Raw genomic sequence first — 21406 nt, forward strand, 5'->3', positions numbered from 1 at the left:
TCAAACCGCAGCTAAATGTTTTTTATAAGTTCCCGGTTTACCTCGCTATTTTATTAATGGTACGGCCCGACTAGGCTGGCCACATCAGCGCTTTACCCCGCTCACGTGACGCTGTCCAAAGTCCTGGACGTAATGAGGACTAGCGCGTTGACATGACGCTAGAACCCAAGAGGTGCCTCTACCACAATGAGAAAGAGGCATATCCCCCCCCCCTTTGGTGCTACAAAATGATTTCTCTGATTGGCCAGATATTTTTTTTCTTTTCCTCCCCACCTAATTTTGCAGCCCAAAGTTGCAAACACGAAATAGCGGCAATCAGATCTTGCCTTTGGGCCAGCTGCTCTTTCAGTTTGGCCTACCTCGTGAGGTTGTCGTGAAAGCAAGCTAGAAGAAGGAATTTCCAGATTTGCTGGGAAATCATTGCAGAAATAAAGCGCTGATCGGGAAATGTTGGATTTCTGCGCAACCACTTTGGATTATTGTTTCCTGTCTGCAATGCAAATTTGAGCAGGTTAGCTGGAGTTGGCGAAGAAACATTCTCTCCTGATCTCTGCCCAGGCTGGCATCTTCAGAGGATCTGAATGCCAGCCACAGATGCAGAATGTTACAGAACACGCCATACAGCCTCGAAACCACACCAATATTCCAGCCGTGAAAGCCTTTGACAATACAAAATCTGGTTACTTCCAGTTTGGCCTACCTCACAGCGTTGTCATGAAAGCAAGCTAGAAGAAGGAACCTTACCCCTTACTGAGTGCCTTTTCAGCCCCCCGGGGTCCACACTGGGGACCCCCAGTTTAATATGCCACATTTAATCCTCTTACATTGTTTAGAGGACAGCTCCATTTCAAATTTGTACAATTCCTTGTCCTATTGCACTGCTTTTAGGATGTATTATTCTGGCGGCTGCACTGATTTCAATTACGTTGAGTCTCAATGAGACAGGCGAGCTAAAATAATAAAAAAGAATAAATTTTGCAAAATGCTTTCTGGATTTTCCAGCATGAACTTCAACAAAATTAGAACAGAACAAAGGGAGAAAAATACATATGTACTGTTTGAGCTTTGGTTTTTATTAATTCCCAGTCCCTGCCAACATATTACAGATACCGTGTTTCCCCGAATATAAGACAGTGTCTTATATTAATTTTTGCTCCCAAAGATGCGCTATGTCTTATTTTCAGGGGATGTCTTATTTTTCTGTGTTCTGTTCGTCGGGCATGCTTCCAAACAAAAACTTTGCTATGTCTTACTTTCGGGGGATGCCTTATATTTTACACTTCAGCAAAACCTCTACTATGTCTTATTTTTTGGGGATGTCTTATATTCGGGGAAACAGGGTAGCAGGGAGATAGTTGAATGTGATGTGAATTATTGCGCCCCAAATTCCCCATAACCTATTACAGATCTACTCTACCAGCCAAGTATTGTCTGTGTTCACTGTGATAGAACCTATCTTTTGGGCAAAACTAAAAGTCTAAATAAATACAGTTTTGTTTATGTCTTTAACAAGCCATTTTCCAAGAGAGGACCTTGAAGAACAGTTGGCTTGTATGGTGAATATTGAAATAAAGCATTCATTTGCCAATTAAAAATATGGATTGATGCAAATTTACATTAGAAATGCAGACACGTCTCAGTTATGCCTTGAACAGGGAGCAGGACGGGATTGCGTTGGAAATAACCAAGATTATTGGGAAATGTCTTTTGATTGGAATAAAACCGGACCTTTTTTTAAAACTATCTGAGCTATGAAACAAGTACAGACACCTCTTAAACATCAGAGAGCAAAAATATCAACTGTATCCTCATTGGGATCAATTAAAATTACCTGCGGACGAGAACACTGGAACGTCTCCGTTTGCCAGGAGACCAGTTGATCTGGGGGTAAGACTTTTTTAAAAAGTGTTTTAAGAGCATGGGGTTGTGTTTTAACAGCATACTGATATCAGTCAGAGAGACTGTGGCCCCTTCCACACATGCAGAATAATGCACTTTCAATCCACTTCCAATGCACTTTGCAGCTGGATTTGACTGTGCAGAATAGCAAAACCCACTTGCAAACGATTGTGAAAGTGGATCGAAAGTGCATTATTCTGCATGTAAGAACATAAGAACAAGCCAGCTGGATCAGACCAGAGTCCATCTAGTCCAGCTCTCTGCTACTCGCAGGGGCCCACCAGGTGCCATTGGGAGCTCACATGCAGGATGTGAAAGCAATGGCCTTCTGCGGCTCTTGCTCCCAAGCACCTGGACTGTTAAGGCATTTGCAATCTCAGATCAAAGAGGATCAAGATTGGTAGCCATAGATCGACTTCTCCTCCATAAATCTGTCCAAGCCCCTTTTAAAGCTATCCAGGTTAGTGGCCATCACCACCTCCTGTGGCAGCATATTCCAAACACCAATCACACGTTGCGTGAAGAAGTGTTTCCTTTTATTAGTCCTAATTCTCCCTGCCCCCAGCATTTTCAATGGATGCCCCCTGGTTCTGGTATTGTGAGAAAGAGAGAAAAATTTCTCTCTGTCAACATTTTCTACCCCATGCATAATTTTATAGACTTCAATCATATCCCCCCCTCAGACGTCTCCTCTCCAAACTAAAGAGTCCCAAACGCTGCAGCCTCTCCTCATAAGGAAGGTGCTCCAATCCGTCAATCATCCTCGTTGCCCTTCTCTGCACTTTTTCTATCTCTTCGATATCCTTTTTGAGATGTGGCGTGACCAGAAGCCTTGTATGCTCCAAGTCGCGGTCGCACCACTTGTTGGCTTTATATAAGGGGCATGACAATCCTTGCAGTTTTATTATCAACTCCTTTCCTAATTATTCCCAGCATAGAGTTTGCCTTTTTCACAGCTGCCATGCATTGAGTTGACATTCCCATGGAACTATCAACTAAGATGCCCAAATCCCTTTCCTGGTCTGTGACTGAGTACGCACCCCGACGACACCTGTAGCGATAATAATGTGTGAAGGTATGTGGAAGGCGATGTCCTGTCGCAGGGCCCCAGTCTGTAAAGGATGACGGAGCCCCATTTATGACCCAATTCAATTTTGGTCTTTACAAAAAAAAACCTAGCCTGTTCTTTACTGAATCTGCCTAGAAAAGGTTATATTTATTCTGGTGCCGTTGCCTTGACCGATTAAAATCTTATCAGCCTTCCAATAACACAGATACGATCTGGACCTGCTTGACGTTAATCTCTCTTCGACAAGCTTCCTATTTTGCAAGGCTCTGAGCTTCGTGCTCCGCCCTGGGGACCGATAACATTTTTAGTGGTGTGGCGTTCCAGTTGCTGCTGGCGGGCTTTCTGCTGATTTGTGCAACGCATTTTATTGATAGTTTGCAGCGTATTATTGAACAATCAGCCAGTCAATGCATCAAGCCGTCAACCGGTTAGTGATTGATGTTTCTTGCGAGTCCGAAGTAGCTGCTCACAAGGCTGGATTCTCTGTTCTGACCTTACCCCTTTTCAGGTTGACCCTCTGGTGTAGATAATTTGGCATGTCTTTGTACTGTGTTGGAGACCCAATGGTTAGAGCGTCAGGCTAGAATCTGGAAGACTCAGGGTCGAATCCTCGGCCCTACCCCAGAAGACCTTAAGCCGATCACGTCCTCTCCATCAGACTTACCTCACAGGGTTGATGTGAAGATAAAACTGAAGAGGGAAGAATGACGCAAACTGCTCAGAAAGTCACAGCAAGGAAGCTGTCTCCTGTTTCCTTTTTTGAGTTTCAGACATCTATTTATTATTATTATTATTATTATTGTTGTTGTTGTTGTTGTTGTTGTTGTTGTATGTATGTATGTATGTATGTATGTATGTATGTATGTATGTATGTATGTATGTATTTATTTATTTATTTATTTATTTATTTATTTATTTATTCAATTTGATAAACCGCCCTACCCCCGAAGGGCTCAGGGCGGTGTACAATAGCAAATGACAAGACAATAAAACAAATCGAATAGCCCCATTGATTAAAAGAAACAATACATAAAGAAGCCTTAAAACTATAGCAGCAGTAACCTCTCAAAAAGCGAATAATAATAATAAAAGGCAACAAACCCCAGTGGACACACCTGCGGAAGGGAGGGGTAGGCAGATAATGGTCAGAATTATATAGCCAGTCTTGGGGCAGCAAAAGAGGCGAGGCTCAGCTGACGCTAAAGCCGGTGGAACAACACAGTTTTGACTTATAACGCTTAGTAATATAAAAAGCGAATAATAATAAAGGCGTGGCATCAAACCCAGTGGACACACGCCTGGGAGGGCGAGCAGATGGTCAGAGTATATAATGAGTGCGCGGGGCAGCAAAGAGGGGCGAAGACTCAGCGGCCTTAAAGCCGGTGGAACAACCTGGCCGTTTTGCGAGGCCCTCGCGGGAGACCTCTCCAAAGGTCCCTCGGGAGGGCCCCCTAACTATGGGAGGAAGAGCGTTCCACCATCTAACTTGACGAAGAGCTCTGTAGAACTCAAAAGTTTGCACAGTACCATGTTTTACTGTGGCTGGATTTCATTTTACAAAGTCTTATGTAGATCTTGATACGGACCCTCCTTAACATCTATGACCTTCTCTAAATATCGGCAGGCCTTCTCAATTGTGTTTTTAATGCCTTTCCTCTGCTTAGAGAAAGATTTCAGCATTTACCCCTGATCTTGTCCTTTGAATTCAGGAGCAATTGAAAGGATGACTCACGTTTTATTGTATTTTATCAGGAGCTTAGAAGAGGTTTTGTTGTTCATCTTTGTGGACTAGAGTTTTGAGACATTTGGATGGAGGTTAATTTTTTACTTGCGGATAAGGATAATATTATTTCTTACCCAGCGGCTAAGTTTGGTTAAACAATCAGTGGGGTGCGGAAATCTCCGGTTGATGTAACTAAAGTGTGACCTTGTCGATTGCATATTGATTGCCTTTCAGTCTTGTCTTATAATCTGTTGTCCGAGTGACCATAAGTAAACAGAATATTGATATGGACTAACAGGGCTACCTCTGAGTTCTGTCTTCAGTTATGCACTTACTGACGTCTCATGAAGGCCGCGGGGCACAGAGTTGGGTAGCTGGGGATCACAACTTGGCAGCCCCCGGCAAATTGAGTTGCACGGGGGCCACGACAAGAGTTTAATTCTTCAGGTCGTGATGATGCTTGGCCACGTTTCTGGTTGTAGAAATTCCGAGTGGGGTGCAAAAGGAAACTGGAGGTGCTGAGTTTGGGATATTGCAGTTTAAATATTTTTTTACAGTCCAGTTGATAGGACATGTTACGGCAGGGGCCCCCAACCCCTGAACTGGGATATGGCTTTCCCTGAGGGTTAGGTCTCACAAACAGTAAATGAGTCGAAGAACCTGGAACCTACAACTTCAGATTGCAGGCGTGAGGTGGGCTGGGCTCCTAGTTTTTTCCCCAACGTCCAACTCCCCGCCTGCAGAAAACTAGCACCTCAGGGATAAGATGAGGCTAGAGAAATTATCTTTGGCAGGGAGTTTCCTACATGGAAGGGATTCTTGTGAATAAGGGAGATTCCAGCCAGGTCAGCCTCAGCCAGGTTTGAGAAAACACTCTGCCCATGTTCAGGGTTGCTTTCCTTCTTCAATGCCTTGCAGCACAATTAACAACCAGGACCTACTCTGAGTGGTGTATTATTTTATTTCATTTACCTCCTGCCTTCCTCACCAACAGGGATCCAAATCAGCTTCTCCTTCCCTTCGTTTTACTGTCACCACGGCCCTGTGAGGTAGGACTCAGAGCATCTGGCTGGTCCATGAGCACCCGATGATGAAGAAGAAGAGTTTGGATTTATATCCCCCCTTTCTCTCCTGCAGGAGACTCAAAGGGGCTGACAATCTCCTTGCCCTTTCCCCCCTCACAACAAACACCCTGTGAGGTAGGTGGGGCGGAGAGAGCTCCGAGAAGTTGTGACTAGCCCAAGGTCACCCAGCTGGCGTGTGTGGGTGTGTACAGGCTAATGTGAATTCCCCAGAGAAGCCTCCACAGCTCAGGCGGCAGAGCTGGGAATCAAACCCGGTTCCTCCAGATTAGATACACGAGCTCTTAACCTCCGACGCCACTGCTGCACCCTGTGCCCCCCAACTGGGGCGCACGGGGGGATGGGTGCCCTGTTGGGGGGCACAGGGTGCAGTGGGACACGGGAGGTGAAGGGGCTCAGTCCCACTCCTCTTGGTCTCTTGGACTGCGGTTTTCAATGAGGTTTTCAATGAGCTTGCACTGTCAAGTAGGGATTCAAACCCGAGACTCAGGGTAGCTGCTGTCTGTCTATTCAGTGTCAATAACCCTGCTCAGGATCCGGCTGCACTCTTCTGCGCTCAACCTGAGGCATGTTTACCAGGGAGTAAAGCCAGTGTGGTGAGCGGATGGGACTCTCTGACTCCAACCTGTGTCCCCTGTCAATTTCCGGTGTCAATTTCACAGGCAGGCTATGTTTCCTTGGAAGGAGCCCTGGGCTTGCTCCCCCGGAAAAAATAATAACAATATTTAAAAAAACTAACTGATCTGTTGATTTGCAAGAAATTTAGCCAGCCCCTTTGCCCCCCGAGGGCCACCCGCCCCCCAATTAAAATGTGCAATTGATAGCCATGAAAACCAAATAAGCATGCAAACAAAAAAGTGGGGTGGGGGGGAGGTTGAAAACAGCGGGGGAAAAAGTTGGGAAAAGTTGAAAAAAAGTTGGGGGGGGGAATTTAAAATGTTGGGGCGAAAGGAGGAGACGCATTAGGCGCTACTGCACCGGTCGCTCCGCAGTCCCTTGGGTGTCACCCTCCTCGTGCGCTCCGGAGTGACTCCCGGAGGCAAAACCGGAGTCAAATCGGTTCGGAGCAAGCTTCCCTTGGCCCGCCCCTGCGGTGGGGGGGGGGGGAGAAGGAGGAGGAGGCGGAGAAGGGAAAGGGAGAGCCTCTTCCCTCCTCTCACATGACTGCGAGCAAGAAGAGGCATGGACGGGGAGACACCCGCGGGCCCCCCCGGGGGCGCCACAGGTAACGGGGGCGCACGGGGGGTGGGGGGGTGCCCTGGTGGGGGGGGGCGCAGGGTGCAGTGGGACACGGGAGGCGAAGGGGCTCAGTCCCGCGCCTCTTGGTCCCCAGGAGGGAAGGCGATTCTCTTGGACTGCGGTTTTCAATGAGAACAGAGGCGATGCCAACCTCCAGGCGCGCCCTGGAGAGCTCCAGGTGAGCTCCAGGTGACAGAGGCCAGTTCCTCTATAGGGAAGGGATGCTTTGGAGGGAGGGCTGTGTGGCATTCGACCCCTCTCGGGTCTCCCACCCACCCTCCCCGGGCTCCAGCCGTCAATTTCCAGGAATTGACCGACCCAGAGTTGGCAACTGGGACTCAAATGCTAGGCTAGGTGTTTTTTCCCCCATTCAAAAGGAGAGGAGGGGGGGGGATCTTGCATACGAGTGACAGTTATGGCCACGAATAATATGTTTGCATGTGCGTATAACATTTTAAGCAGGGATCGGTCTGTTTTGGGTCAATATGAGTGGGAGATGATGATGATGATGATGATTGTAGATTTCACAGCTGCCAGATCTTTAGCTGGTTGTTGGCCTTTCATTACAACTCCAGCCTCTATTATTGTTGTTGTTGTTTGTTTGTTTGTTTGTTTGTTTGTTTGTTTGTTTAAAAGGGTTTCCAGAGCTGTTTTCAAGGCAGCTGGCAGAATGCAATAAAGGCATTGCTACAGTCCAAAACTATAAACAATGATGCAAAAAAGTGCAATAAAACCCGATACAGTACAACAAACTTGGCAACTTGTAGCACAAATGCAAAGGGAGGGGGGGGGAGGGAATCTTGCATTCCACATGTGTTACAGTTATAGCCAAGAATAATATTTTTGTACGTGTGTTTAAGTGGAGATCAGCACTCTTTTCGGTAAATACGTATGACACTTTTATTGTTGCTATTTATTAAGAGTATTTATACCCCACCTTTCTATAGCCACATTCAGGGCGGCTTCCAAAATACAATAAAGATATTATAATACAATAACAATACAAGCGATAACAATAACATTTCTATAGCCATCTTCCAGGCGGCTTCCAAAATACAATAAAATACCCTGTTTCCCTGAATATAAGACATCCCCGGAAAATAAGACGTAGTAGAGGTTTTGCTGAAGTGCGAAATATAAGGCATCCCCCAAAAGTAAGACGTAGCAAAGTTTTTGTTTGGAAGCATGCCCGACGAACAGAACACAGAAAAATAAGACATCCCCCTGAAAATAAGACATAGCGCATCTTTGGGAGCAAAAATTAATATAAGACACTGTCTTATATTCGGGGAAACACGGTACTACAATACAATAACAATAAAATTGATAACAGGAAAATTCAGTACAGTAAAAACGCACAATGCCGCCCCCCATAAAATACACCTATAACTCTAAACAGCTGCTTGTTAAAAGCTGTTGGAAATAAAAACAGACTTTGGTAGGAAGAGCATTCTAACGGTGTGCGCAGCCACTATTGTAATTATTATTATTTGAAATCACAGAGCCAAGCAATTTGGCCTCTTGTAATTGACAGGTGGAGATTTTATCAATATGTCGATGGTTCCAGCTATACCCAAAGATTTTTAGGGATGGTTCCCATTGTACCCATAATCACTGAAACCACAACTGCCGGTTTGAGCCATAATTTCTTGACGGGCATTCTCAGATTTTGGCATGTTGTGATCTTTCCCCGTTCTTTTTCTTCAACCCTGTTGTCAGCAGGCATTAGCACATCAATTATTCACATTTCCCCCCTTTCCAACCACTGTTATGTCTGGTTATTGTGAGCCAGCACCTTAGGTGACTGCATTTGGAAGTCCCCCAATATTCCAACCTGTGCATTTTCTCAACAAGTGCACGCCTACCATTTTCTTTTTCGCTTGGCAAATAGTAATGTTTTACAGATGCTCCAGTGAATCGTTTTAGCAACTGTGTTAGGATGTTGTTTGTGATCAGTTTGTGTGATCTTCTTGCACGAACTTCATATGTGATCCACTGTTGTTGCTATTATTAGTAGTAATAAAGATAATGATGGTGATGATATTATGGTGATGATGAAGAAAAAGAGGAGGAGGAGGAATAGAATAGAATAGAATACTTTATTTATGGTCAATGACCAAATATGGAGGAGGAGGAGTGGTGGTGTTTGGATTTATACTCCCACTACTCTCCTGTAAAGAAACTCAAAGGCCTCTTCCACACATGCAGAATAATACACTTTCAATCCACTTTCACAATTTTGCTATTCCGCACAGTAAATCCAGCTGCAAAGTGGATTGAAAGTGGGTTGAAAGTGCGTTATTCTGCATGTGCGGAAGGGCCCAAAAGGCTTGCAGATTCCTTTTTTACTTTCCTCTCCCCACAACTGACCCCTTGTGAAGTAGGTGGGGCTGAGAGAGTTCAGAGAGAACCGTGACCAGCCCAAGGTTACCCAGCAGGCTTCATATGTAGGAGCGGGGAAACAAATCTGATTTACCAGATATGAGTCCGCTGCTCATGCAAACGAGTTATCCAGCTTAGAGTCCACCAGCTCTCGACCACTATGCCACGATGCCACGTTGGCTCTCAAGCGTGTCTTCTTTTCAAAATGCAACCTGTCATGGTGGTAATCTGTTTTGAGCCGCAGTGAAAAAGGCCAACCATGCGTGGAAATCATCCTCTGTAAAAGATTGGCTTTGAAAAAGAATGCGAATGTTATTCTAGGATAAGGCTTCTTGGGATTTCTGAGAGGCTGCCAATGGATCTTCGCTTCACAGGCATTTCGTGTAGGTTTGCGGGGCATGTCGTGTGCCAGATATTGTGGATCGGAGCCCTCTTTTCCTAGAGTTGCCCCATTGTGTTTGTCCAGGAAAGTTGTTCCAGTTTTGAATGTGAAGGCCCATATTATTTGGGTGAGTCATCATCACGTGGTAGAGGTGTCAACCTCACTAGTCCTGGGGCAACAGAGGTCAATTTCCTCTGTAAAGTGATGCACATAGGGGCAAAAAATCCAAACTTCACATACACGCTACAGAGGTCAGTGCTATCAGTCACAGACCAGGAAAGGGATTCGGGCGTCTTAGTTGATAGTTCCATGGGAATGTCAACTCAATGCATGGCAGCTGTGAAAAAGGCAAACTCTATGCTGGGGATAATTAGGAAAGGAGTTGATAATAAAACTGCAAGGATTGTCATGCCCTTATATAAAGCAGTGGTGCGACCGCACTTGGAGTACTGTGTTCAGTTCTGGTTGCCACATCTCAAAAAGGATATTGAAGAGACAGAAGAAGTGCAGAGAAGGGCAACGAGGATGATTGAGGGACTGGAGCACCTTCCTTATGAGGAGGCGGCTGCAGGCGTTTGGGACTTATACTCTTTTAGTTTGGAGAGGAGACGTCTGAGGGAAGATATGATTGAAGTCTATAAAATTATGCATGGGGTAGAAAATGTTGACAGAGAGAAATGTTTCTCTCTTTCTCACAATACTAGAACCAGGGGGCATCCATTGAAAATGCTGGGGGGAAGAATTAGGACTAATAAAAGGAAACACTTCTTCCTAGCAACGTGTGATGGTTGGTTATTTTGGAATATGCTGCCACAGGAGGTGGTGATGGCCACTCACCTGGATAGCTTTAAAAGGGGCTTGGACAGATTTATGGAGGAGTCGATCTATGGCTGCCACTCTTGATCCTCTTTGATCTGAGATTGCAAATGCCTTAACAGACCAGGTGCTCAGGAGCAACAGCAGCCGCAGCAGCCGCAGAAGGCCATTGCTTTCACCTCCTGCCTGTGAGCTCCCAAAGGCACCTGGTGGGCCATTGCGAGTAGCAGAGAGCTGGTCTAGATGGACTCTGGTCTGATCCAGATGGCTTGTTCTTATGTTCTTATGTTCCTCTGGAGGAAGCCACAACTTTGGGGGGTGGCATCCTATTTCTTGAAATCCCCCCTCCCCAAACCCAGCCCTTCAAGGCTGCACCCCGAAGCTTTGGTTCTTTCCCATCCCACAGCTGGGGAACCCCAGCTGGGCATTCTACGATGCCGTTTTCGCCGTGGGGGAAACCAGCTCAGCACGTGTGAAATAAAATTGCTCAGGTGGGCATTTTTCAAACAAAGGTAATTCGGGTGTAATAAAAGGGAATGATTTAGACAGGGGCTTTTGGAAAGGGAAGGGAGCTGTAATGGACCATTTGTGGGTCGGCTTGCCAACTTCCAGAGGTTGGCTGGAGATCTGCTCAGATCGCAACTGACAAATGGTCACGTTGGAAGATAAAGTGTGTGACATTATGTTTCATTGAAATCCCTCTCCAATAATTGCCTTCCCCAGCCTCCATTCCCAAAATCTCTAGGTATTTCCCAACCCAGAACTGGAAACCTCATTCATGTGTATATATATCACTTTTTGCTGTATTGTTTTCTAATTCTAGTAATCCTCTCTCTTTTTGGCATTATTTAACATACGTTTTCCACTTTTTCTGTTGCTTTCTAACTTTGTTCCATGATTTGGGGACTCTTGGCAGGCAACAAGATCCTCTAAATAGTTACAGATTTACACTTGGAAGCATACAGAAGCAGCCCTATAAAATTGTCCTCATTGCAGTGATTCAATAATGTTTGAAAAAAGAGTATTTCCGATCTTGAAAAATCTATTCAGAAAATATTTGCGCCCTGCTGAGAATTTAAAACTCCAACATAGTCATTCTTTTTTAAATTTCTTCTGTAGCTTCTATAACTTGCACTTTTTATGCATCATGCAAATGAAACAACTTTGGATAACTCTTTATATCTCGCTTCTTGGGGTTGTTCGCAAATAATATCCTGGTCTTTGCTTAGGGTAGTCAATTTCTATTTCATTAGAGACTGAGGCCCCTTCCACACATGCAGAATAATGCACTTTCAATCCACTTTCAATGTACTTTGCAGCTGGATTTGACTGTGTGGAGTAGCAAAATCCACTCGCAATCAATTGTGATTAAAAGTGCATTATTCTGCATGTGCGGAAGGGGCCACAGTGAGGAAACACCTTCCCTTTATCCTGGGAAGTTGGTTATCCGGATATTGACGTGAACTGATTTTGACGTGTGTATCTAGTTTGTTTTTATGGTAGAGAGCATCCTGCTAAGTTCTCCCACCCTTGATCTATGCGGGAAAATTTGACGTTGACAGATGGATGCTGACTTTGGAATTCGGCTCTCTGCTGACGAGAATTGTTTGGAGGGTTATGAGAGAAATGCTTTTAAGCTTAACTTGGTGTGAAGATTTTCATTTTCATCGTGTCCAAGCGGAGCTGGCGACCCAAACGACGAGATGGTTTTGCGGCCTGTCTCGTGCCATGCAAGAAGAGTGAGGGAATTCCAGCTCCGGCTTTTTGGAAACTATTTCCCATGAATATGGGAGTCCTTATAATGAAATATTTGACTCTCGTCCCCACACTGCAGTCCTAAGCAGACTAGAAGTAGAGCACTAAACCCAAATGAAGATCTTTAAGCTTCATCAACCCCCCCCCCTAAACAAACAAGACGGATAGCCTCCCCATCCACACACTTTGTACTCTACCCCCAACCTTTACCCCTTGTCTTGAGAGCGAAACACGCTGATAAATCCCAGCATGTGTCTTTGCTCCAATGGCAAATCTTTAACTGCCTTAGATAGCATTTGCTGGGGGGCGGGGAGGAAAGACCCCATTGTAGCACTGGACTTTGCCTCCAGTCTAGTTTTCAAATATTTTTAAGGAGAGGAAGAAGCTTTAAGGAGAGGAGAAAGCTTCGCTCTTGCGTTGTCATTGGTCTGTCAGAGTGAGTATTGTCCGCCCAGACTGGCCGCCGCTCTACCTTTTCGTTGTCACAAGTGCTTCTGGGCACCTTTTCGTTGTCACAAGTCAGAAGTGCTTCTGGGCACGAGGGTTACCTGGCTCACTTTTTGTAAAACCACTTGGCAGGCATGTGGGAAAATATTGGTGGGCGCTGTGCTGTGTCGGGGACACCTGGTGCATTGGCGAGCATTTTTTTTAGATTCGGCCAATGGAGGTAGCTCTATGGCAGCTTTTAACATTTTCTGGTATTTATATTTATTTATTGGATAGCTCAGTGGGGTTTTAAGGGCATAATTTTTTAATTATATGTTGTATGGCCACCTCTCCCCATATTGCCCCGGTAGGACCCTCCGCTCCTCGGAGAAGGACCTACTCGTGATCCCTGGCCCAAAAATGATAAGGCTGGCCTCGACGAGGGGCAGGGCCTTTTCAGCCCTGGCCCCTACCTGGTGGAACAGGCTCCCTAGGGAAATCAGGGCCCTGCGGGACTTGCAGAGTTTCTGCAGGGCCTGCAAGATGGACCTGTTCCGCCAGGCGTTTGGCCAGCCTGGTTAAAAATACATCTACCGTGTCATCTGGCCTCCCGTGGGCACAAGGGGGGGGAGGGGGTAGCCAGACGCCATCCACATTTTTAATGGGTTCTATTTTTTATGCTTGGTGAGAACATTTCAGAAATTGCATGTTTTAATATACATTTGCGGCTGTTGTGAACCGCCCTGAGCCCTCAGGGAGAGGGCGGTATATAAAACTAATAAATAAATAAATAAATAAATAAATAAATAAATAAATAAATAAATAAATAAATAAATATAATGTTGTGGATTATTCTGCTTTCTGTTGCGGGTTGCTTGCTTGAAGGGCTGATGGCGTGACGTGGGTCATATTCAGGCGTTTTGGTTCCAGCGGTCAATGCGAGTCTGAAAAACCTAACATAGGAGAATTAACGACAGTGATGGCCATATTTTATGGTACATGCCGAGCTCTCTGATGCTTGGATATGTGGCGGCGCTCTTGGGCCAATAGAGATTGTTTCCACAGGGATTATCTTGGCTGCTAAGCACAGGACAGGCCTCCTTTTAATGAAATCATCAGTTATTTATAATCCTTTATTGCAGTTTTTATCGCCGGTGGCAGAAATTTATCCCGCTAATCTTCGTGGCAGTCTGGAATGCCACGAGACCCGAAGGGCAGAGGGGGATGTTTGTGTGGGGCCGCCTGTTGGATTTGTAGCCAGCCTGGGATTGCAACACGCTTCTCCCCAATAATTAATTCCACACGGCCTAGTTAAAAAAAAACAACTTTAGCTTGGTCACGCTACAAATTTGGAGCGGCCCAGATGTTTCTCATTGGGAGTTGTCTTTGAGCGCCTGCATGTGATTTTCCTGGCCAGCGGAGAAGGGACAGATGACATTTTGTTACTTGGAGAAGATGACATTTTGCTACTTGGAGAAGCCCTGTAGGAGTGTCCAGTGAATTCTAACCTTGTCGGCGTGGGTGAGAATTTCCTCAAATCTACTTCCGTGCTAGGAAGTCCTTGGCAAGCAGTTACACACACACAAACACACACTTATATATTAGGAAGAGGAAGGTTTTGCTTAAACTTCAGGGCTTTCCTCATGCTGTGAATTTTTGCGGGCACTTTGGAAAGGCAAGGAATGTGTCCTAGAAAGTGAACTTCTTGAGAATCTCTGCTTTGGTTTGAACAAGGAATTAAGCAGTTTTTAGTTGAAAAAGAAAAAGAGGAGGAGGAGGAGTTTGGGTTTATACCTCGCCTTTCTCCCCTGTGACTCAGGGCAGCTTATAAACTCCTTTCCTTTCCTCTCCCCACAACAGACACCTTGTGAGGCAGGTGGGGCTGAGAGAGTTCTGAGAGAACTGTGACCAGCCCAAAGTCACCCAGCAGGCTTTATGTGCAGGAGCAGATAAACAAATCACAGCCATAAATCAACATGTCCTCCCAGGCTGACTGTGAATCTACATGTTCTGGGATCTCCCAAGCGGGAATTTGTTTCCCAGGTGTGCGCCAACCCAACTTGGATCGAGACTGAAGCATATGAGAAGGGAAGTCTTCACCTCCCAAAAGGAAACAGTCTTGGGAATCTGGTGTGTGCCCACTTAGGAAAATGCCAGTGGAGCCATCAGTACCTTGATCAGGTGGAAGATGGCATGTAAATGTTTTAAATCAGTAGTTCCCAATGCTTTTTCATTCTTGTACCCCTTGGTAACCCATTTCCCTAAAATTGTACCCCCATAATAGCAAACCCATATGTAATTTTTTGTGTGTACCCCTGAACGCTCTGGCATGTTGGCATGTACCCCTGCGGGTACGCCTACCTCAGGTGTGGAACCCCTGTTTAAAATGAACAATAAATACATGCAGATTGGGAAGTATTTGTACTGTTTTGGTTGCTTCCTAGATGTCGGTTGCTTTAGGAAGCTTGATTTTTAAAAAAATAACAGCCTTATTTATTTGCAAGCTGCAGAGTTTGCTTCCGTGAGATCTCATTTAGTCTGCTGGTGGCATTTTTATCTGTAATTTCAGACTCTGTTTCTTTAGGATAAGACCGGGGAGGCGAAAGGAAACGTTGATGAATGGGCTTTTTCTACTATCGTATCTAGATTTCTGGCTCTGAAAGAAAAAGGAAACATCTGGTTGTGCTAATTAAAATCAGGGTCCCTTGTGTGGCTGAAGTTCGGGTCATCTCTTATCCGCGACCGCCGCCTGAGATAGCCGTATCGCCACTTCAGCGTTTCTTCTTGGAGGCTCTTCTACCTTATTTCTTGAGGAATGTTTCTCTCCTTTTCTCTTTGTTTCAGTAGCATTGGCTCAAAAGAGCTCTGACGCTGGAGTATATCCCATTTCTTTTGCAAGGCACCTCTCCACTCCTGTTTAGATCCCCTGCTGTTGCTGAGCACATGAGGGATATCTCAAAACAAACCAACAAACAGAATCCTGATGGACTCCAGATCTCTCCAGGGCAACTTTTGGTTGGCTGCAGTATCTCATACCAATGACTGCATTATCCACCCAAGTGTTTTTGGCTGATAATCTTGGGTGTGCCCTTTCCTGGTCTTGGGCAGAGTCACATGATAAATGTGTTGCTTAATTTTGCCTCCAAATCCTTGGCAGCGGGACTTGCCAGCAGAGTGGGCTGAAGTCCTTCCATTGCGCAACAGTCCATTGAAGCTGTCATATGAGATGCCGAGTGCGAAACGCCTGCTGGATCATGCCGATATAGTTTAGCCTCCTCGTTTCCTGCACCTGTCGATAGTACACCTCAAGAAAGGCCACGTCCCCCATTTTACTGTTTGCATCTGGCTTTCCGTGGTATGCAACCACCAAACATGGAGGTTTATTTAGCTTCAACTTTTTTGAGCTTGTGGGCACCTTTGGGATTCCACAACCGTGTGGTGGGTGCAGGTGCAAAATGGCGCCCGCAAAATGGCCACCGCCGAAAGCGTAACAAGCCACAAAATGGCTGTTGTCGGAAGCGTTACCGGGCACAAAATGGCTTCCACAGCTTGCCTTCAGTCACACAATGGAGATCCTTGTGCTGGGATGGCAACTGTTGCCGAAAATTCGGCACACCCAATCAAATCTCTAATGGCCCCTCCAAAGCCTGGTTGGACAAAAACCTCACCTGGCCCTACTCACTTTCTAAGACAGGTGTGAGTGGGCACTGTGCCACCCATGGGTACCACGTTGGAGACTGTGGTCTGCATTCATATATTGCTCTGTGGTGTGAGAGCTAGCATGGTGTAGCAGCCAGAATGTCGGACTAGGACAGTGGTGGCGAACCTTTGGCACTCCAGATGTTATGGACTACAATTCCCATCAGCCTCTGCCAGCATGGACAATTGGCCATGCTGGCAGGGGCTGATGGGAATTGTAGTCCATAACATCTGGAGTGCCAAAGGTTCGCCACCACGGGACTAGGATCTGAGATCTGGGTTTGAATCCCCATTCAACCATGGAAGTTTGTTGGGCGACCCTGGTCCAATCCCACACTCTCAGCCTAGTCCTACCTCGGAGGGTTGTTGTGAGGAAAAAAATGATGGAAGGAACGACAGTGTAAGTCACTTTGGGTTCCTATTTGGGAGGAAAAGGGAGCGGGAATGATAAAACCCCTCTTTAAAATACTTAGGCTATAACTGCATCTGGGGGCAGTGAATTCTTTTTGTGAATTATGCCCGTCTTGAATCTCTTACCTGACAAATTAATTGGTAGTTCCCGATTTCTAGTATATTGTTGGGAGTGAAGTGGGGGGGGGCAGTGCTAAAGAGGGCTGCTCTTATGCTTAGATTATGCTCAGCCGAAGCTGTTGTGATAAAATGCACAAGGGGAGAAGCAATTTTGGGTTACCATTGGGAAGAACAATGGGGAATAAATGAAGAAAATTAAATGTAAACAAACATTCATGAAATATTTTATGACAATACTCTTTTCAGTTCACAAATGTACCTCTGTTATTTTGGAAAACTGGGGCAAACCAACATTTGGTGGGGTGGGGGAATACTTTCCCCCGTTATTTTCTGCTCCTTCTGTCTCTTTTCTAAAATGGTCTGCACTGTCGGCTCAAGGAAACGGGTGGATTGATAGATTATTTCCCACGAACGGACTCCATGGGCCTTTCTTTTGCAGATAAGCAGGGGAGATTCAGTCGCTCACATTTTAATAACTCAGCATTTTGAAGTCTGCAGAAAGACACTTGGAAAAAATACACATTTTTAGGAAGGATCCGTCATCGACGGACATCCTGCTTGTCCTTTCTTGTAGGGCTGCCTGGTACACCAGGAAAAAAGGTATCGTGGCAGCAGACAGGATTTATGACTTCCTCCTCAGTTCTGCATCCAGATTTTCTTCCGCAAAACGAGATGTCAACGGGTCGTGCGTTGACCTCAGAAAAACCGAGCGTCGGGTTCTGAGCTAACATTTTGCAGAGCAGAAGAGGGAGAATTTTGCAGAGCGAGAATTTTTCGCCTTCCGTAACGGACAAGTTGCGTTCGGCCTGGCCTCTGAGCTAATTTCCTGCATTGGGACCGGTTCATTGAGTGCTCTTCAATGAATGGGTTTATTCTCGAAACCTTAAAAGTGGACGGGAAGCGTGAGAAATTGTAGGGTTGAATAAAACGAGGACTCGTGATTCAAAGGAAGGAACATCTTTTAGTGCCCTCCCTCCCACTTTTGGCTGCGTCCAGGCCTCAAAACACAAAACCTCTGTTTGTAATGGGAACGAGACGGCATGCTTGGAAAACTGGGTGCGTGGAGCAAGGCATGGAACCTGTGTTGAGCAGGAATGCTCTGTGACATTTGGGGTGTTTGATTTTGTTTTAACAAATGGCCTCCTATGAGTCACTCTTAAGATGCTCATTAATCAACATGTTGCAGAGCCCCGTTAGGACTTCATTACAAATGGCAATTTATCAAAGATTTCCTAATTTGCAGTATCGGTGCTGTGGGGGGAAGAGAAGGTCGGAACCGAAGGACCCAGTGCAGCTTGGTGGGTCCTTTGGCATCAGGTTCGAATCCACAATGTACCATGGCATTTCTGGAGGTCTGGTGGCACAGCTGATAGAGGGCAGGTTTTTAGACCACCATACTTGCTGACACTTGGAGACTGCAAAATTGAAAAAGGAACCCAATGCAGTTCAGAAAAACAGTACTTGACGTGTTGTAAATAATGCAAATCTCCAAAAGTCTGAACTGAACTGAAACCTTTAATGGCATTCAATCAGTGGTGGGATCCAAAAATTTTAGTAACAGGTTCCCATGGTGGTGGGATTCAAACAGTGGGCGTAAGCATGCGGAACATGGCCGGGGAGACGACGGCGAAGCGTGTGGCGGGCATTCTGGGGGCGGAGCATTAATAATTTCTCTGACTACTGGCAAAAAACTCTTACTGTAAAAAAAAAGTTCCTAATTTCCAGCTGGTACCTTTCTTGTCCATAATTTAAACTCATTATAGCAAGTCTACTGCCAACAGAAACAACTACTTCTCCTCTAATTGACTGCCTGTCAAATACTTAGTATTTTCAAATACTTAATTTTATTTCTAGAAATCAAAAGAACGTCGCACTTTCCTTCAACAAGGAACTTTTCTATATTTCTGAAACATGTTTTGAAAACAATGACGGGGAGGAGATATCCCGTTTTCTACAGCAGCTAACCGTACATGTCGGAAACAACAGGACTTTATGATACTTTGGATGAATGGAATTTCTAGGGAAAAGCAGACCCAACATAGTAACCCCACTACCGGCACACACCAATAATTAGTAACCCACTCTCGGGAACTGGTGAGAACCTGCTGGATCCCACCTCTGCATTCAATTGTAAACAGTGCGACGACTGGGCGGCCCAAACAAGAGCGGGCATTTAATAAACGATGCCGTAACTTACAACTCGCATTACTTGTTAGAACAGATTGGTGATTGCAGAACCCCTTTCCAGTTTGTGAGAAGAGACATGCCTAAATGAGGATTGTTGCTCTGATTTGGCCTGCACAGCCAGTCAGGTGAACTCGTCACTTCAAAATGAATAAAGCGCTGGGAAATCTGCAAATTCCGTGTCCCGTCTCTCCTGCTATGGTCTTCCCCTGTATGACATCTGGCATGGCATAGTGGTCAGAAAATCAGAGTGGGACCTGGTGGATCCAGATTTGAATCCCGACCCTGCTGTGGAAGCTTGCTGGGGGATCTTGGGCCAGTCACTTCTCTCAGTCTAGCCTACCTCACAGGGTGGTTGTGAAGATAAAATGGGAGGAAGAAGAACAGTTTGGGGTTCTTACCTTTCTCTCCTGTAAGGTCACTCGGGTGGCTTACAAGCTCCTTTCCCTTCCTCTCCCCACAACAGACACCTTGTGAGGCAGGTGGGGCTGAGAGAGTTCAGAGAGAACTGTGACTAGCCCAAGGTCACCCAGCAGGAATGTAGGAGTGCGGAAACACATCTGGTTCACCAGATAAGCCTCTGCCACTCAAGTAGAGTGGGGAGTCAAACCCAGTTCTCCAGATTAGAGTGCACCTGCTCTTAACCACTATACCACGCTGGCTCTTATAAATGGCCCATAAATGAAGTAAACAAAAGTATCTTGAGGTCTGGGATGGGCCAAAGTGGAAGAACAACTCTCTTTGGCGCCTGGCTGTACTAAATAACCTAGACTTCTTGTGTCGGGTTAATATATCCCCGTTTTACCTGCCCCACCCGCTTCTATCAAAGTTTCCCGAACAAACTGCCCTCTTTCGCCTTGACAGCTGGTGGAAATGTTGAGATCGCTCCTTCCTAGCTGAGACTTTTTAAAAATAACAGTTCTTTTCCTCCCCGGAGCTGGGAGGCAGACCCAGCAGCTGGGAGTCAGCCGTCCAGATTCTTGCGTTAGCAGAAAACGGGTCCAGCAGGAAATGCGGGCCTCTCGGCTTGGTTTGCAGAAATTCGGCTCCCAGCTTGGCTGTTCGCCTGAGCATGATTAAGGCTGGGCGCAAATTCGACAAGACGCTGCTTACTTCTTGGTAAGCACAGCTCCTTTGGGGAGTCGCTTCCCAGGTTAGGGGGGAAGCCCAAGAACAAACAGCAAGCGAGGGTGCCTTCCCGGTTTCCTCGGCCCCAAACTGGACAACTGAATTATTTAATTTCCTCCTCCTCCTCTTCTTCACTCTCTCCCAGATTTGGCGAAGCCTCCCCTAAGTGACGGAAGAGACTCGGAAGAGCCGCAGATGCAGACGCCCCAGGGAAACCCGTTGGTGGTCCCCCATACTCTGCCGGAGCTGCTGGGCAAAGACACGGTGCAGGTGGAGCTGATCCCAGAGAAAAAAGGCCTTTTCCTGAAACATGTCGAGTACGAAGTTTCGAGCAAGGTAAAAACCCGTCCAGGTGGCTTGCAGAAGGGCTGGGAACCATTTTCTCCATCGGTCAACTCATTCTGGGGGTCAGAAACTGTGACATCTGCTTGCCGGAGGCATATGCAGCTTCAGCACTGATATTTGGAGGTGGGGGAGATTTCTATTAAGGGGGGGGGTTTGTCTGGAAGGAGCCGGGCAGAGAACTCTGTCATGCCGCCCCTTGTGCAGTGGTGGGATCCAAACATTTTAGTAACAGGTTCCCATGGTGGTGGGATTCAAACTGTGGCGTAGCGCCAACGGGGCTGGGCAGGGCATGACGGGGGCGTGGCCGGGAATTCCGAGGGCGGGGCATTCCTGGGCGGGGCTGTGGCAAGGACGCAGCCGCTGTGCCGGTCCTTGGGGGGGAAACAAATGCACGCAGGCGCAGGCTGCCACGCACGCCGGTGCACCTCCTGCTAGACTGCTTCAAGTTCTGCGCGCTACTGCTGAGAGGAGGGGCGTAACTAAGGCAAAAATCACGGGGGCAAAATCACCCATTAGTAACCCCCTCTCGGCACACACAAATAATTAGTAACCTACTCTCGGGAAGCTGTGAGAACCTGCTGGATCCCACCTCTGCCCTTGTGTGTCATTTTGGAGTCATGATTTTGGTGCAGCAACACTTTTGCTGGGCTTGGGGTACCTTGCTAGGGGTGTGGATGAATACAGGACATCTGGAGACCGCTGCTGGGGGGGGGAGACAAAATTGAAAGCTTGCCTATTCTATTTGC

At 46.3% G+C, this 21406-nt stretch overlaps 1 protein-coding gene across 2 annotated transcripts in view; it reads left to right on the forward strand.

Annotated features, from left to right (window-relative positions):
• The first annotated feature begins 6889 nt into the window (after positions 1-6889).
• Positions 6890-21406, forward strand: part of SNX8 (sorting nexin 8) — a 29042-nt gene continuing 14525 nt past the window's right edge. The window contains exons 1-2 of one of the 2 annotated variants that reach the window (XM_048492481.1): positions 6890-6998; positions 20461-20651. In XM_048492481.1, the coding sequence (XP_048348438.1) occupies positions 6956-6998; positions 20461-20651 (234 nt within the window). In that variant the 5' untranslated portion in view covers positions 6890-6955. Of the gene's footprint in view, positions 6999-20177; positions 20307-20460; positions 20652-21406 lie in introns of those variants that run through there. The other variant, XM_048492482.1, reaches the window with a different exon arrangement.

The sequence above is a fragment of the Sphaerodactylus townsendi genome, linkage group LG04 (assembly GCF_021028975.2).
Source record: "Sphaerodactylus townsendi isolate TG3544 linkage group LG04, MPM_Stown_v2.3, whole genome shotgun sequence".
NCBI lineage: Eukaryota > Metazoa > Chordata > Lepidosauria > Squamata > Sphaerodactylidae > Sphaerodactylus > Sphaerodactylus townsendi.